The 17190-nt window shown below is 46.9% G+C and overlaps 1 protein-coding gene across 1 annotated transcript in view; it reads right to left on the bottom strand.

Annotated features, from left to right (window-relative positions):
- UBA1 (ubiquitin like modifier activating enzyme 1) overlaps positions 1–16698 on the bottom strand; it is a 47503-nt gene extending 30805 nt beyond the window's left edge. The window contains exon 1 of the mRNA XM_081895176.1: positions 16498–16698. Coding sequence (XP_081751302.1) covers positions 16498–16683 — 186 coding nt within the window. The 5' untranslated portion in view covers positions 16684–16698. The remainder of the gene's footprint in view (positions 1–16497) is intronic.
- Between the last annotated feature and the right edge of the window lie 492 nt (positions 16699–17190).

Raw genomic sequence — 17190 nt, 5'->3', positions numbered from 1 at the left:
ACCATGGCTTTTAACTATACGGACCTTTATTGGCAAGGGGATGTCTCTGCTTTTTAAGATGCTGTCTAGGTTTGTCATTGCTTTTCTCTCAAGAATCAGGCGTCTTTTAATTTCGTGACTGCTGTCACCATCTGCAGTGATCATGGAGCCTGAGAAAGTAAAATCTCTCACTGCCTCCATTTCTTCCCCTTCTATTTGCCAGGAGGAGATGGGACCAGTGGCCATGATCTTGGTTTTTTTGATGTTGAGCTTCAGACCATATTTTGCGCTCTCCTCTTTCACTCTCATTAAAAGGTTCTTTAATTCCTCCTCACTTTCTGCCATCAAGGTTGTGTCATCTGTGTATCTGAGGTTGTTGATATTTCTTCCGGCAATCTTAATTCCGGCTAGGGATTCATCCAGCCCAGCCTTTCGCATGATGAATTCTGCATATAAGTTGAATAAGCAGGGAGACAATATACAGCCTTGTCGTACTCCTTTCCCAGTTTTGAACCAATCAGTTCAAACCTATGCTACGACACAGAATTGGTGTCTGCAAGGACTAATTGAAAGCTCGACAATGCAATTAAGAGTCAAACTGTCCCCAAGAAATAAACTCCCAAATTTAAAAAGGCGGGGTAGAAATAATAAGATGATGATGAGGATATCTGCTCAATGTCAATAAAAGGCTGGTGCTCAAAACAGAAAAAGCAGAGCAACTGCATCCAAATATGTACCCATTTCCTGCCTTTTATTCTCTTGGGCCAATGGGTCAACTACTTGCAATTCCAAAATATTTTGGAGCACAAGCAGGCAAAAATAAAACAAAACTTCTAGCAACAATAAATGAATGCTCCTTGGAACTCACTGCTACAGAATGCAAAACATGGGACAAAAATCCAGAGGACAGGACTATAAAGCTGATGAGGACAGGACTATAACTGATGAGGATAGGACCCTTACTCATGGTATCCATTAACCTCTGGTCCATCTTCATTAATGGGGTGCTGCTTTTAAACACATTTTCATACTTTTATTTACTCTCTTGTGGGGCTCCTCATAATCTTTCATCCAAAAGACTGACCTGATGCACACCTACATCATGTGCTCCTCCTGCACACTATCACTCACAATCTGTCTAAGCTTTATCCAACAACATCCACTGAAGCCTCCAAATCTGGCCCAATCAGATTTGCGGAGTGAGGATCAGATCCACATTTTTTTTTTGTCCTGGAATAATCTAGCAGTCATCATGCAGAAGAGAACACAATGAGTGGACATTATTGTAAGCATAATATGAGGTAAGCTTTCAGTTTCAATTTTTTTTTGTTTTGTTTACTAAATACAAGTAAAATTAACATGCTAAATTAGATCATTCTCTAGGAGAGCAGTCGCCAGCCTGGCACCTAGACAACCATCATCCCACCTGTTCTGAACAGAAGAGAGGTGCAAAGAGCTAAGGTGCCTTCCCTCCCCATTGATGGGCAATACCCACACCATTTTGCATTCCTGTCTCCTTTCCTGCTCTATTTTAAACATGCCAGCCACTGTGTGTTATGTCACACACCCAATACAGCCATTTTGTGACTGGCACCCATGGCCCTTTCTCAAACTTCCAAACAGACCTGCTGGCTCAAAAAGGCTGGTGATCCCTGCTCTCAGACAGCAGAAATGTTTCTGATGCAGGTTACCCAATGCAAATCACCCTATTTTACAATTCAGAATGTTTCAGAAAACTAATTGTTGCCCATGACCATAACCAGCAACTTAAATCAGTGTCAAAACAGGCTGCCACAAATATGCACATTATAGTTGTGATTGCTCCTACTGCCTATCACAGGACCTCGGGGAGGAAGGAACCCAGTGGCATCACTCATGCCATACTCATGTGCCAGGAAGACAAACATTCCAGGCCACAAAACCCAACACATTCAAGGCAAGGACAAGAGAACATAAGCAGAGGTGGTTCTGGAGGTGCCCTCCCAGTGCTAGAAACAGAACTAGGAAGATCTAATCTCTAGTGAGCAATATCACCTCATATATGTGCTCTAACTTTCATCACTCCTTTGAGAAGACAGGATATAAATCTAACAAATTTGAGACCAGACTTCGGAGCATGAAGATCAGTTAAATGAAGCTGAAGGCTTGTATTCCCTTTCCTGGAAACAGGCCCAACTCAACTCAGTTGGACTTACTTCTAAGTAAACATGTATAGAATTGTGCTATGAGAGCCCTATGATCCAGGGCAGAAATGCATTCTTTAATTACGGTATATACCCATATGGCTTTTCAAGAAAAATTCTTCCCAAAGCTATTTACAAGCCACGATCTAAGACCATAAACACCACAAAATAGCAAAACACTATTTCAAAATACAGTGGTACCTCTGGTTACGTACTTAATTCATTCCAGAGCTCCGTTCTTAACCTGAAACTGTTCTTAACCTGAAGTACCACTTTAGCTAATGGGGCCTCCCGCTGCCGCCGCGTGATTTCTGTTTTCACCCTGAAGAAAAATTCTTAACCCGAGGTACAGCGGAGTCTGTAAACTGAAGCGTGTGTAACCTGAAGTGTATGTAACCCGAGGTACCACTGTAATACCGAAACCAATGCCAATGCAGCAAAATCTGGCAAAAATGGTGGAGTTCTGCAAGTCAGGTTAAAGTAGCTGCTAAAGGCAGGTCTTAAAACCTACCCCGGAGGGGGCTTGCCAGATGAGCCGTGGCATTTCATTTCGCAAATGTGGAGCCACCACTGAGAATGCCCTTATCCACTTGCATGCCAATCTAGCTTCATTTATAGAGTGGCATCTTCCTTTGGGGAAGAGTCATAGCAGTAGAGCATCTGCTCTGTAGTTCAACTGCAGGCATCTCAAGGCAGGCCTGGGGAAAACCCACCTGAAACCCTGAAGAGTCATTGCTTAGTCAGTGGACCTCCAGCCGCTAGACCTCATTAGGCCTGTCGGGTCACTTCAGCCAAGCCAAGGCCAGCTGCCCTCCAGGGAGTCTGCAGCTGACTGACGGTGCCTGCAAAGCGTTGGAGAAGCCCTGTTCAAAGTGCCAACTGGAAAAGGGCTGCTTTGACCTTGAATCAGTCACCATTTCTCAACCTAACCTGCCTCACAGGCTTGTTGTGAAGATAAAAGGGGCTAGGACAGGGGTCTGCAACCTTTAAGACAAAAAGAGCCACTTGGACCCATTTCCGAAGGAAAAAAAAACTGGGAGCCGCAAAATTCGTCATTATAAAAATAACTTTTTTGTCACTTTTTTATTATTTCTTTGACCCCTCAGAATTACTCCTCCTCATAGAAATAAACGTTAAATTAACAAGTTACCTTTTTGTGTGTGTGTGTTCTTCACTCCCCTTCAAAACAGTGACCAGCGTACATGCCCCTTACAAAGTAGCAGGCGGGCGGGAAGGTGACGTCGGGATGGTGCGTGACTAACGCACACACCGCCTCCATGCGACGTCACAGCCAGTACAGCACCCGCCACAATGGGGAGTGTCGGGGCGCACAATGCGCCTCCTCCCCTCATTAGTATCCGCCCCAGAGCCGTGGCAAAGGTGTAAAAGAGCCACATGCGGCTCCGGAGCCGCGGGTTGCAGACCCCTGGGCTAGGAGAACAATGAATGTTGCTCGAGGTTCTTTGAGGGAAGGATGTAATTTTAAAGATAACTTTTTTTAAAAAAAAGTAATGAATTATTTAAGTTAGTACTTTTCTATTAATTAACATTAGTACCAAACTTCATGTTTTCCCACAACTTTAATGCCTTAAAAATACTTGAGCTTCACTTGACCAAATCTATCTTGAACAGTCAAATATCCAGCCCTACCACTGGCCCACCTGATGCAGAGTGGATTGCTGCAGTGGGCAGCGGCTCCCCAGGGCCTCAGGCAGCCCAAGGTGCTGACTTGCCCTCCTGCTTGAGATCCTTTAACTGGAGACAGCAAGGATTTAACCAGAGATCTTCTGCCTGCAAAGCATGAGGTCTCCCACTGAGTTACAGCCCCTCCTATTCAGAGCTGAGCTTCAGCAGTATTCCCCTTTTATGCCTAACTTAAAAATAGTTAACAAAAAACAAAGTAGGCAAATTAGCACAACACATTCGTCATCAAAGAATTCAGCTTTTGGGTCACACGTTTAGTGCACACCAGCCTCTTAAGAACAGCACAGAGGTATTTGCCCAAGGATTACCATTCCTCAAATTAACAGACACCCAAAAGGCGGCCTCTTACACTTGTGGTGTGTTTGGATACAGAGGCCTGAAAGCACAATACACATGCAAGAAATATAAGCACGCACCACGGTGGATTGCAGTTAAACAAACTAGCGCACAGAGCTCTCGATAGCCTGCAACCCAAATACCTCCATGTCATCTTGCTTCGCATTCCCCGCCTGGCAGGGGAGGCCGTGTGGGTGGGGCTGATGGCTGCCTGTCACATGCCAACCCAAGACAGAGCCTTCTTGGTAGTGGTCCCCCACTTATGGAAAGCCCTCTCTGCTGAGGTTAAACTCTCTTCCTCACAACTGACATTTAAGTGGAATTTTAAAACATTCCTATTCACTCAGGCATTGGGCAGTGCTGAGAGACATTGTTGCTGGCACTCTTGAAATATTAATATGGACTGATTAATATTAACATGGAAGATATTTGGTTTGTTTAAAAAAAGAAAAAGTATTTTTCAGTGATTTTGTTGTTTGCTCACTTTGGACTCTTTTGGGAGGGGGGTGAGATTTAAAAAAGAGGGGGAAAGGTTTGCCTAAGATCACCAAGAGAGTCAAGGCTGGGGTTAGATGTGAACTGCAAGGAATGAGAAATGGCTGCCTCTGGGTTAATGCAGGGAAGTGGGTTATGTGAACCACCCTGAGACCTCCGGGTATACAGCAGGTGGGTGGGGATTTCCGGGTTAGCGCCATCGGCGAATTGCGGAGTTCCTCCGACCGGAGGAACAGGCTCCGTGGAAACTGGGTCTTCCCGCTGCGGCGAAGGTGGGGACCCGCTAGAAATCCCAGGTGGAGGAAGCCTGGGAACATGGGGTTCGGCAGGGCACCAGGAGCGCCTCCCCTACTCGTGGGGAACCCCATTTTGGGGCTCCGGAGCGAAGTGGGGTGAGCGGCGCGGTGCTGCGAACTGATTGCTACTTTCACGGAGGGAAGCCGCATAGCCATTGCCGGAGAGTGCTGACTTTTTCCTGTCGACAATTGGACAATTGGACAACAAGTACCCGTGAGTAAAAACGGAAAATTGGATCAAGAAACATCCTAATTTGGCACTGAAGCGGGAAGGTTCAAAACAGGAAGTCCGCCTTCCGCTTTTTGTAAATAGACTGAAGCAAAAGCCTTGTAAGCTAATAGCCTGGAAAGTTGTTTGTAAAGGTCGAAATTTCCTTCATCTATAACCACTAAAACCCCCTTGGAAGCAGGAGAAAAGGGGGGGATTTGACTGTTTAAGCCTGCAGGAGAGGGAGTAAAGAAAAATAAGTTTCCACCGTCTCAAACCTGGGAACGGGGTGTCAGAGACAGAAATTGTCGGAGACGTCCATTGACTGTGAATGGAACATTTTGACAGATAGCTAAAAAAGAGAAACAAACTGATTCCAATGTTGCCTTCTGCATTCTAAAGAAACAAAATATTTGAAAATTGAAAGTAACTTTCTTTTGTTGGACATGCTTTAAAAAGATGGATACAAATAGAAATTGTCTCCTCTAGAGGGAGCTTGTCAAATTGTTACTGCAGTTTACTTGGCGACTTTACAGCTGCGAGATTAAGATCGTGGGACCAGTCTTTTGACCTTGAAAAAAATGTGTTGGGAGGAAGTCTTGGTGCTTGCTTTTTGCAAGACAAATGCTTTGCTGGAGCAGTTGCATGAGAAGCTGGATTTGATGAATGAGAAGCTGGATTTGATGACTGCTGCAGTTAGTGAATGTGGACAAATAGGGAATACTGACACAGAAATCATACAGGGACCAACTCAGGAAACGGGTTTGACTGGGCAGGTGCAAGGGCAGATGATAATGGAGGAGGTTGCGGTTGCACCTCAAGCAATACAAATGGAGAGATCTGAAGCCCTGCAGGAGCATAAGCCGCTGTTTTGGAAGATTGAATTTGGAGTGGGCCAGGGGGAGCCTGGAGCTGAGGAGGCTCTTAACTTTGGAGGGACTTTGAAATATGCTGTTAAATTTTTTGGGATTATATTGATGACTGTGGGGAGTGGGACTGTGGGAAATGGGCTGGTCTGATGAGGGGAGATGGAGACAATTATGGGCTGGAATCCCCCAGAGACCTACTCCTCATTGAGAAAGGAAAGAAATCAAGAAAGAGACCAACAAAAGTGCAAGTATAAACAAGAAGAAGAAGATCTGCAGAAGGGGCATGGAAGAGATTTAAGAGCCTTGGACATAAGACTACCAGGTTGATGGACTAGATGGAATGGACAGTAAGGACTGACATAACCTGAGACCAGGAAGAAGGGACGTTGGATGAAAATTGGAAGAAAGTCTATAAAAAAAAATTATTTTGGAAATTAGTGTAAAATTAATGAATATTAGGGAAAATGTTGGAATGAAATTGTCCGGCTTTAGTAGAAATGATATAAGGAGTTATGTATAAATAAGCATTAAGTTTTAAGGTATTTTACGGTAAGATAAGGTTAAATAAAGTAAGGCAAATTGAATAACAGAATATGGTGAAAGATGGAAAGGATTTGCTGAGTTAATTAATAGGTTAGACTGTCAAGATAAATTATTCAATAATAATTGAAAAAGAGGGAAAGAATTTGCTGAAATAATTAATTAAGCTAGAATACAAAAAGGGAGGTGTGAGAAGGTCAAGGAAACAAGCAAATGAAAGATAAGATATGTAATATGGGATTTGTATTTTTCTTTTTTGATGTTGTTGTGTTGTTGTATTGGTTTTTATGTATCTTTTCCCCCTTTTTTCTTTTTCTTCTCTTTTTTGTAATCTTGAAAATTCTTAATAAATATCATTTTAAAAAAAGCAGGTGGGTGGGTGGGTGTAAAATAATGTCTTGCACTATAGCACTGTGAGGCCACAGTGACTATTCCAACATTGCAACCTAGCACAGTGCATAGCTCCTATTCGCTTGCTGTGGGTCTGCACCCTCAAGTGCCATATAGGGGCATTGTCTTCAACATAATTCAGGCTATGCTTATTTGGAGACAAAGCTCATTGCCTTCCTATTCAATACTCCAAATGTCAACATGCTGCTAGACAGCATCTTAAAAAGCAGAGACATCACATTGCCAACAAAGGTCCATATAGTTAAAGCCATGGTTTGCCAAGTAGTGATGCATGGAAGTGAGAGCTGGACCATAAAGAAGGCTGATCGCCGAAAAATTGATGCTTTTTAATTATGGTGCTGGAGGAGACTCTTGAGAGTCCCATGGACTGCAAGAAGATCAAACCTCTCCATTCGGAAGGAAATCAGCCCTGAGTGCTCACTGGAAGGACAGATCCTGAAGATGAGCCTCCAATACTTTGGCCACCTCATGAGAAGAGAAGACTCCCTGGAAAAGACCCTGATGCTGGGAAAGATGGAGAGCACAAGGAGAAGGGGATGACAGAGGATGAGATGGTACTCAATGTTCTCGAAGCTACCGTACCAATATGAGGCAGTGGAAGTCAAGAGTGCCTGGCGTGCTCTGGTCCCTAGGTTCACGAAGAGTCGGACACGACTAAACAACTAAACAACAACAAAAATATCTTTGGTTCTCAATCTGAGTAGCCCTCCACTGTCCACTAAATATGTGTCACATACACTGGGATTTGCAGGCCAGAGCCCATGAAAGGTCTCTGTAAATATCCCCTCAAAACTCCACAAGCCTCAAGAGGCTGTTTTCTCTGTTCTTCCTTGCTTGGCCATGCCTACACAGCACATTTGTTCAGCTGCAGCTCTCAGGGGGGCGCCACTGCCATCCTAAGAGAATGATGGAGGAGCTCCTGGTGAGTTCTGGCACCTCTTTTTCTAGAAAAACAGCCCTGCTGAACACATTCACTTGCCTCAACTGACTGGATGCCTGGACTAGGCTCCCACCCACCCAGCCCTTTGGAACACAGGAGAAGTGCAAACAGCATCTCTCTGTGAGGGAATACAGTGGTATCTGATGTAGGTGCCCCCTGCCTACCAAAGGATGGGACAGCTACTGGGGGTGTCCACACCCTTTCAATGTCTTTTTTAAATCTTTTTTTCCCCTATAGTCATACCTCACGTTACATTTGCTTCAGGTTGAGTGTTTTCAGATTGTGTCCCGCAGCGACCCAGAAGTACCGGAACGAATTACTTTCAGGTTCCGCCGTTCGCGCAGACGCGCAAAATGCCATGACGTGCATGCGCAGAAGCGGCGAATCACGACCCCTGCACACGCAGGTTGCATTCTTTTCAGGTTGTGAACGGGCCTCCGGAACGGATCCCGTTCGCAACCAGAAGTACCACTGTACCTTGGGTTAAGTACTTAATTCGTTCTGAAGGTCTGTTCTTAGCCTGAAATTGTTCTTAACCTGAGAACCACTTTAGCTAATGGGGCCTCCTGCTGCAGCTGTGCCACCGCCACGCGATTTCTGTTCTCATCCTGAAGCAAAGTTCTTAACCCGAGGTACTATTTCTGGGTTAGAGCAGTCTGTAACCTGAAGCATATGTAACCCAAGGTACCACAGTATTTTGGTTGTGGCAACCATTTTGTGTTAAACTCTGCCCGCACGCCAGCCATTTTGTGTTATGCCACACCCCCACAACACTTTCCTTAAATTCAAAATGTGTCCAGTGGTTGGAAAACATTGGTGACCCCCGACATATACCCCACCAGCTTCCCAGGTCAGATGTCCATGAAAAGCCATGTCACAGTTCCTAAGATATGAGCCATGGCAGCCCTGAAAAGCTGTGTTGAGCAGAGATGGGAACCTCCAGAATGCAAAATGGGGAGAAGCTGCTTCACCTCCCACAAAGTCTCCATGACCAGAGCATGTGGGAGCTGAAGCAGGGAGTTCCCTGCGGGAACTCCTGCAGGGCTCCCCAGGCTGCGGATGTCTGCCTGGCGCGATGGGCGCTCTGCTTCAGGGTGCTCCACACGCCGGGCGGCAGGCTGCTATTCGCAGCCTGGGGAGCCCTGCGGGAACTCCTGCGGGCTCCCCAGGCTTGCTGATAGCTTCCTGAAGCCTGGAGAGCGAGAGGGGTCGGTGCGCACGACCCCTCTCACTCCCCAAGCTTCAGCGAAAGCCTGTATTCGCCCCATAGGACACACACAGATTTCCCCTTCATTTTTGGAGGGGGGGGAGTGCGTCCTATAGGGCGAAAAATACGGTAGTTTCAATCTGTGCAAACCTTCAGCTCTCTGAAGACCATGGAGATAAAAATGGAAGGTCATAATCAGCTGCTATTGGTCTTTCAGAAACTGTTATCACCTTGATTTAAACTTTAAGTGACACTCATAAGGGCACTCTCATAAGCTCCCACTCAGACCTTGTTCTGCTTTGGCAAGAACTACAGCTCCCAGAGTCCTTATGGAAAACTGTCATTTGTTCCAATGCGCAGGTTGGGGAGCAGGCAAGCTCCGGGCTCCCCACAACCCTTTCCCAATAAGCTATGCTGGGGTACCAAATATGGCGCCCCCCATGTGTTATTGGGTGACAACTCATCCTTATCCCTGACCACTGGCCAGACTGCTTGGAGCTAAGGGGAGAGGCAGATTTTTAAAAATGGTTTTTTCTGTTTCTGGATAATACTGACTGTGTGGAGAGGTCATTTCATAAATTAGGTAACAAAAATGTCCTTTGGCTTAGAACAACATTAATGGCTCTGTTTTCTGCTATCCTTAATGCCCCGCCCCACAAAAATCTAATTTTCCTATTGTCAAAACCTAGCTTATGTGTAGGTACCCCTCACCTCTAAGTTTACTTGAAATCATTGTCTGAAGAAAACCAAAGCAGCTAGACTTGAAGATATCACAAATATATATATTTATGTGGTGAGTTATAAACTGGGGTAGGGAACCTACTTCCATAGTAGTGGGGAACCTCAAGGGAGACAAAGAGGGCAGAGGAAAAGGCAGCACAATGGAAGAAAGGTGAAAAAACCCTCTGCAAGCAAGCAGTTTAGAGAAGGGGTGATGGAGGGAAGGGAGCCAAAATGGATGGAGCATTGCAAGCTACTACGGTTCAATGTCCGGATTTCTGCTAGAACAATCTGCAGCCCCCTGGGCACCGGGAAAGAGGGAGGGAGAAGGGGTTAATAAAGCAAAATGGGAAGAAGAATGAGAGAGAGAAAAGGTGACATTGTGACTGTGAAGAAATGCAGCTCTCCAACCCTGTTATATTATAATGCCTTTTAGGTCCCACAAGTAGAAATATTTGAATCAGATAAGAAAATAAATATAGCATATATTTCTTTTTACATAATTTTAATTTACAAAAATAATTGAAAGGGTGGATGGATGGATGAAGGAAAGACAGACATCTCAAGTGGAAAAAACTAGTTTCCCCCCATGTTTCAAACTGTATGAACGTTTCATATGCCACGAGGATGCTCCTGGATTCGGAATGTAAACAGCTCCCAGGTGCAGAAGACTCCCAAAGCACCTCCTCACCTGGCCATGACTCACGTGGGGAACAGGAACAGCAGGAAAGCCAGAGGGCTACCCTGAAGTCACACAGATGATGCCTGCCCATTGCTTTGGGAGCTGGTGGTCCACCCTGTGGCCCACAAGGCCTTTTCAGGCAGCCCTTACCCAATGTGGAGAAGAAAGCTTTCTCCTCTCCCTGCTTGCTTGCTTGCTTCTTGGGCCCTCTCCCAAGGGGTGGGCTTAGGGAAGCGGCCATGGCAGTGGAGCCGCAGGGCCAGAGGGAGGCTGTGATGCAGCCTTGGCCCAGCAGAGACACGGTGTGTGGCGACATGCAGGGGGCCTTGGAGGGGCCTCTGGGGCTCTGAGGGTGCTTGGGCTGCCCTGGGCAGGGAGGCTCTGCTGCTGGCTGGCTGTCAGGGATTGCAGGGGGTCAGGCTAGATGACTCTCGGGAGTCCCCTTCCAACTCTACAGATCCCTGCCCCTCCTAAGTTAATAACCAGCCTGAAGAGGCTGTGTGTGTGGTGTATGGGGGGGGGAGCAAGTGGGATAAATGGTGGCAGCTGTGGGCAACCAGCAGGCAAGTGAGGAGGATGAGGCAGCTGTTGCCCCTGTTGCCCCCCATCCTGTCCCCCTCCTCCTCCTTCTCATGGGCTGCATTTATTCACTGGCTTCACAAGAGACTCAATCTATTGTGTATATTAAATAATATTAATTATACTGCAAACACTTTAATTTATGATATGGAAATTTAATTCAGTGTGTGGTCTGCGGCTTCTGTGTCAAAGTCCTCTTGCAGCCCACTGGGTCTGAGAGGTTGAACCGTCTGGTTCCAGCCTTATAGAAACCCAGCACCTTTCTGGCTGCTCTGCTGCCACAGTTTTTCTGCTGTGAGGTCCTAATGACCAAAGACCAATGTAATGAATAACAATAATGAGTTGCTCAGAGGAGGAAACCTCTTATGTCTTTACCCTTCATGCACATTTAACGTATGGGAATACATTATCTGCCTCATGGGGGGGGGGGGAGTCTTAGCAGACAGTCCCAGGCTTCGTTTCTGCCATCTTTCCCCAGGATTCTTCAGCTGGCCGGAGGGTTTCCTTGAGATTGCTCAACACCACAGCGATGTGGCTCTTTCCTTCCCTACGGCATGAGCCGCACCGGAGCAAAGCTGTGCCAGCTGCCTCTCCACAGGCAGGTACCTTCAGACGCTTAAGGCAACGGACTAGAGCCTTGTTTGCTACAAAGACAAAGCAATCCAACTGACATGACATGTTGGGAAAGAGCAGGGTAAACCCAGAAGGATGGACTTTGACACACTCTCTGTAGGGTACATGTGAACAATGCTCGTTATCCTCATCCATATTACCTGCTGCTTGAAATGCAGCCATAGGAAAATATTTCCAGATGGGAAGCGGCTTAAGAACAGAAAAACAGCTCTGCTGGATCAAACCAGAGGTCTGTTAAATCCCACACTGTTCTGCCAGCAGCTAGTCAAGCCTCGGCGGTGCTCCTGCGCTGCTCCCATTCATCTCTGCAGTTGCCATCAGCACTGCACTTTCTAAAGCAGGGATAGGGAAGCTGTGGCCCTCCAGAGGTTGTGGACTACAACTCCCATCACCCCTGACCATTGGGCCTTGTTGGCTGGAGGGCTGAGCGAATGACACCTTGATAAGTGTTTCAGCAAGGCAATACACCAGTGAACAAAAGGTGGAGACTTAACAGCTTCCCAGGGAGTAGCTCAGCTTTGCAGATAATTTGCTCCCTCCCTCCCCCTGTAAGAAAAGTAGACAAGCCTTCACACAAAGCAGCAAACTCTTTCAGCTTCACTGGTGGCTTTCCACTTAGAGCTCAAGTAATTATGCAGAGCCTGCTAACAATCCAGGAGGGACCCCCACAGATAAGCAAACAAAGCACTTCTTTCTTCCTCACACTCACCCCCACCTTGAAAAATCTAGGGGGGAAGAGCTTTTATTTTTATTTGTGTTGTTTATGTTGTTGGTTCCCCCTAAATAGCTTTCTTCCATATTAAAAAGTGTGTTTTTTAAATTTAAAAGAGACTATACTTTTTGCTTGCTTCCCCTCTCTCCCTCCCTTTGATAAAAGGGGAGATATTGGTGGGATGAGAGCTTTGGGGGGGCCTTTGGGGGGGAATGGAGGGGAGAAGATTTAGGTGGCTGCCTTATGCTGAAATGGGAGGTTGGGTACTGTGTGAAAATGATGGGGAGGGTGTTTTTTGGTAAGCAGTGAAAGCAAATGCATGCCTCCTCACAAGTAAGCCCTACTGAATTCAATGGCGCTTACTCCCAGGAAAGTAGAAGTAAGTTTAGTTTAACTCAGTGGGGCTTATGCATGCACAGATTCCACTTAGACCTCTGAGTTGGGGAAGCATATGCAACTTGAAGAGTATATCACTTAAACTACTCTTAAATTAGTTGAAACTATATTAAATATATTACAGTGGTACCTCAGGTTACATACGCCTCAGGTTACATACGCTTCAGGTTACAGACTCCACAAACCCAGAAATAGTACCTCGGGTTAAGAACTTTGCTCAGGATGAGAACAGAAATCGTGCGGCAGCGGGAGGCCCCATTAGCTAAAGTGGTGTTTCAGGTTAAGAACAGTTTCAGGTTAAGAACGGACCTCCCGAAAAAATTAAGTACTTAACCCGAGGTACCATTGTATATGGAAGTTTATTTAATATTTTTATTAAATCTACTACTTCCTTACATTTTAAGGCCCTCCACCACCATGTGGAGGCCCAGCAAGGCCCTCTGATGCTGTGGGGAGATATGCAGGAACCTCTTCCGCCACAGGGAGACCCTGCAAGGCCCTTCGCCACCGCAGATATATATCATGATATCGAGATAGCATGATTTTAGCTGGTTATATACCAGTTAAAAATGTTGAAAACCAGATAGTGCCCTAGTTGGCTGGCTGGGGCTCATGGGAACTGAGGTCCAGCAATGTCTGGAGGGCCACAGGTTGCCAGTAAGAAAAAAGCTAAATTTCTGTGTGGGGAATGACCTGGGTTAATGCATGTTTGTGCAGGGGAAGGAAGAAAAGTGGCCAAAGGGAGGCCGAGTTGGGCTTTTTGCTCATTAACAAAGGGAACAGTGTGAGAAAATCTTTGTCAAGCATTGTTAGTGTCTCATCAGAGTCTGAGTTAATGGAATTTGATGAGGACTCTTTCCCTGTGAACTAAAATGATTTCAGGGCATTTTCCACAAGGGTTTTTGCAGGGTTGAGGAGAAAAGAACATATCTGAAGTTGTTTTCAAGATCTATACTGGATACTCTGATAGGTATGCAGCATAGTAATTCTAAAAAAATAAATCAATAAATTCAAATGCTACACAGAATCACAAACTTGTAGGACACAAATATTGCTGACTTTTGCACCTTGAATTTAGTGTCTGGAACAGTTAATATTTCCCCAACATGGCTAGACAAAGAGAGCATTTTAGGGAGTTGTTTGAATCCCAAACCTGACATGGAATTCTCCAGGAATGGGATGGGGGGCAGGTTGGGCAAGTCAAGGAAAAAGCACTTGTTGCTGCAGATCCACTTTGAGGGATGAGGGAGGCAGATGGGCCTGGGCCTCTCAACAGGTTCTTTTGTGCCCCTTTTTGCCTCAAGGCTGGCATCTGAGAAGAGTTTGGATTGGATATCCCGCTTTATCACAACCCGAAGGAGTCTCAAAGCGGCTAACATTCTCCTTTCCCTTCCTCCCCCACAACAAACACTCTGTGAGGTGAGTGGGGCTGAGAGACTTCAGAGAAGTGGGACTGGCCCAAGGTCACCCAGCAGCTGCAGGTGGAGGAGCGGAGACGCGAACCCAGTTCACCAGATTACGAATCCACCGCTCTGAACCACTACACCACAAGGGAGGAGATTTAACTCAGGGGCCTAAAGCTGACAAATTTTAAGGCCACACACACAACACAAAGTACACAGAGCACAGCTGGCATCCTGGGGTATTTCAGTACATGAAGCAGCTGAGTCAAAAGTTGCCATAAACCATCTCAGCTAGCCTGCTCTGAGTCTGTTGCCTTCTTGATCCACAGTTTTACTCCTGCACAAACTTTTTATAACTAGGATCTCTTGACTCAATATAAAAAACTATTCCACTCCCCTCTTATTGTGACCACATCTGGTAAACTGTCTTAATTCATGCTAGTTTTAGTTGTCAGGATTCAGGTAGGTAGCCATGTTGGTCTGACACAGTCAAAATAAATTAAAAAATTGTCCAGTATCACCTTAGAGAGCAACCAAGTCTCTAAGTTGGTCTCTAAGGTGCTACTGGACATTTTATTATTATTATTATTATTCGTTGTCAGGATTGAGGCTGATGGGCACCCTTTTTATATTTTGGCTCTACATGGGAATTCTTCAGTTCAAATGCAACCTCATTGGCATTCCTCCCTCCCACTATCTGCAGTATGGGAATATTATTGCCTTGCCAGGGCTGTGACCAAGAATGACCAAGATAATATATACGAAGCACTTTAGATGCTGAAAAATTCTATAACTCTCAATTATAATTAATGCTACTGTACAAATGATAATAACAGAGAGAATATTAAAAGTGGTATTGCATTATACATTGCATTTGCATTCCTTCCCTTAATGTTATCAAAATGGCACCTATATTTACAAATAATTATATTTATAAATATGAAAATTAAGTTGATTCTTTGACTTTTGATTACCTAGACAATTTTTGAAAACTAACACCTTTATTCAATGAACAGTCCCCTATATTTGAAGGGGGAAATTCAAGGTCCAATTTATAAACTTTCAGGGAAACAAAGTAAACAAAAACTATTTCAGGAGCAAAAGGCACTAACATAGGAATACATCTAGGTAGCTGCTCAAGATCAGGAGGCTGCTTACAGATACTATGCCACTTTAGCCCATCCCTAGAGAAGTTGTTACAGTCTCTTGAGATTAGGTTCTTAACCAGCTCCCTTCTTACAAGTCAAGGAAACAGAAAGCATAGAAAAGGGTCAAACCATAAACCAGCAGGTCTGGATCGTCCATATTACTTGGCCCAATTCTCCCCTTCCTCCCCAAGCTGAGAATGAAACATCCATTAATGATTGAAATAAAAAATGTCAGCACACAAGGCTGCCTTGATGTCCTGCTATTTGACACAGCGACCTGATTCCTAACCCTAGAAATGTGATTCACAGGTAGCCAACCCTCAGACAGGAGTCTGCAACATATTGGAAAACAGAGAACCAGCAGATACAGACTGGAAGCCAGATTTTTGTCTGGCAATACAGCCCATTCACCAGCTCAGTAAAACTAGGGGTGGGGGCAGACCAAGCATTGACAAGGGCTGGAGAGGAACTTCAGAGACTCTGTCTCATACCTTTGGGTTTTCCTTCCAAAAGAAGGAAACTAGGTTTAGAAATTGGAACAGGCTTAGAGCTGTACTAACAACAGTCCTTGCTTGAGGAGAAATAATCTGGAGACTAAAAAAATGGAGGGGAGGAGAGGAGAGGAAGGAGATCGTGATCTCGGGGTTGTGGGTCCCACATCGGGGGAAAGCCTCGGGGCCCTTCCAACTCCACCTTTCATGACCCCAGGATCCTTGACCCTTTTCTTGCACTGACAGGTGTCACTTAGGCTGACAGGGGAAGCTGGCTTCGAGTGCCTGGCGGGCACGGAGACACGAAAGGGCCCCCCCGCAGGTCGCGCGCGGCGCGCTCACGACGATGGCAGAGCCTGGGCGCTGAGTTCCGCGGTGGCTTCCCAGGTGCCGAGGGGGCGCGAGGGGAGGGGAAAGGCGGCAGGATGTCCGGCTTGGGAGCAGCCATTCGCCCAGCCCGATCCCGCGCGGGGAAGGCGCCCCAAATGGAGGGGGCTGGGGGGGCGGTCGCGGACTTCTCCCTCCCTCCCTCCCCGGCCCCCCCCTCCCTGCCCCCGGCTCTCACCCCCCCTCCGTGCGCCGCCTGCGTCCCCGCTCCGCTCCGGCTCCGGCTGCTGCTCCCGCCGCCGCCTCTGACGCCGCGCGACGCCGCCCCCCGCGCCGAGGAGCGCGCCGGACGAGACCACGTGGGCCGAGGGGGAGCGAAGTCCCTCAGCGCCCCCAAGCCGAGCTGCCGGGCGTCCCGCCGCATTTCCCGGGCCGCGGCGCGGCGGGGTCGGGGTCTTGGCCTCCTCTCGGGTTCCTTGAGGGGAAAGGGCGCTCGGGCGGGCACGGAGGGGAAGCTCAGAAGGGGAACCCCCCCCGCACGCCCCACTCGGGTGGTTCGGCTCGGCCGGCGGGGCGGGGCTGCGGTGCCTCCTGGGAAATGTAGTTGCCGGTCGCCTGGAGGGGCGAGGGAGCACGTGGCTCCTGATGTCGCGCAGAAGCACGTGGCCGGAGGGGGAGGGGCGGGAGGATCTCGCGCAGAGAGCAATGTACCGGACAGGACGCAATCCAGGATGGAGATAGACGCAGTGCCTTTTTTCTAAAAAAATGTTTAGGGGTTTTCCCATTTTCCTACTTATATCGAAATACTGCCCCTCAATGATGGGGTGCAGCGCTGGATCTCGCGTCGCGCTGAGGGAGCCAGTGTTTGTCCACAAGGAACGCAACGGAACACCGTGCTGGAAACCAGGGCTCACGGAAACGCCGCTTACCT

The sequence above is a fragment of the Podarcis melisellensis genome (assembly GCF_964234715.1).
Source record: "Podarcis melisellensis genome assembly, chromosome: 17".
NCBI lineage: Eukaryota > Metazoa > Chordata > Lepidosauria > Squamata > Lacertidae > Podarcis > Podarcis melisellensis.
The sequence above is the reverse complement of the archived record's forward strand: the minus strand, read 5'-3'. Positions and strand labels throughout refer to the sequence as shown.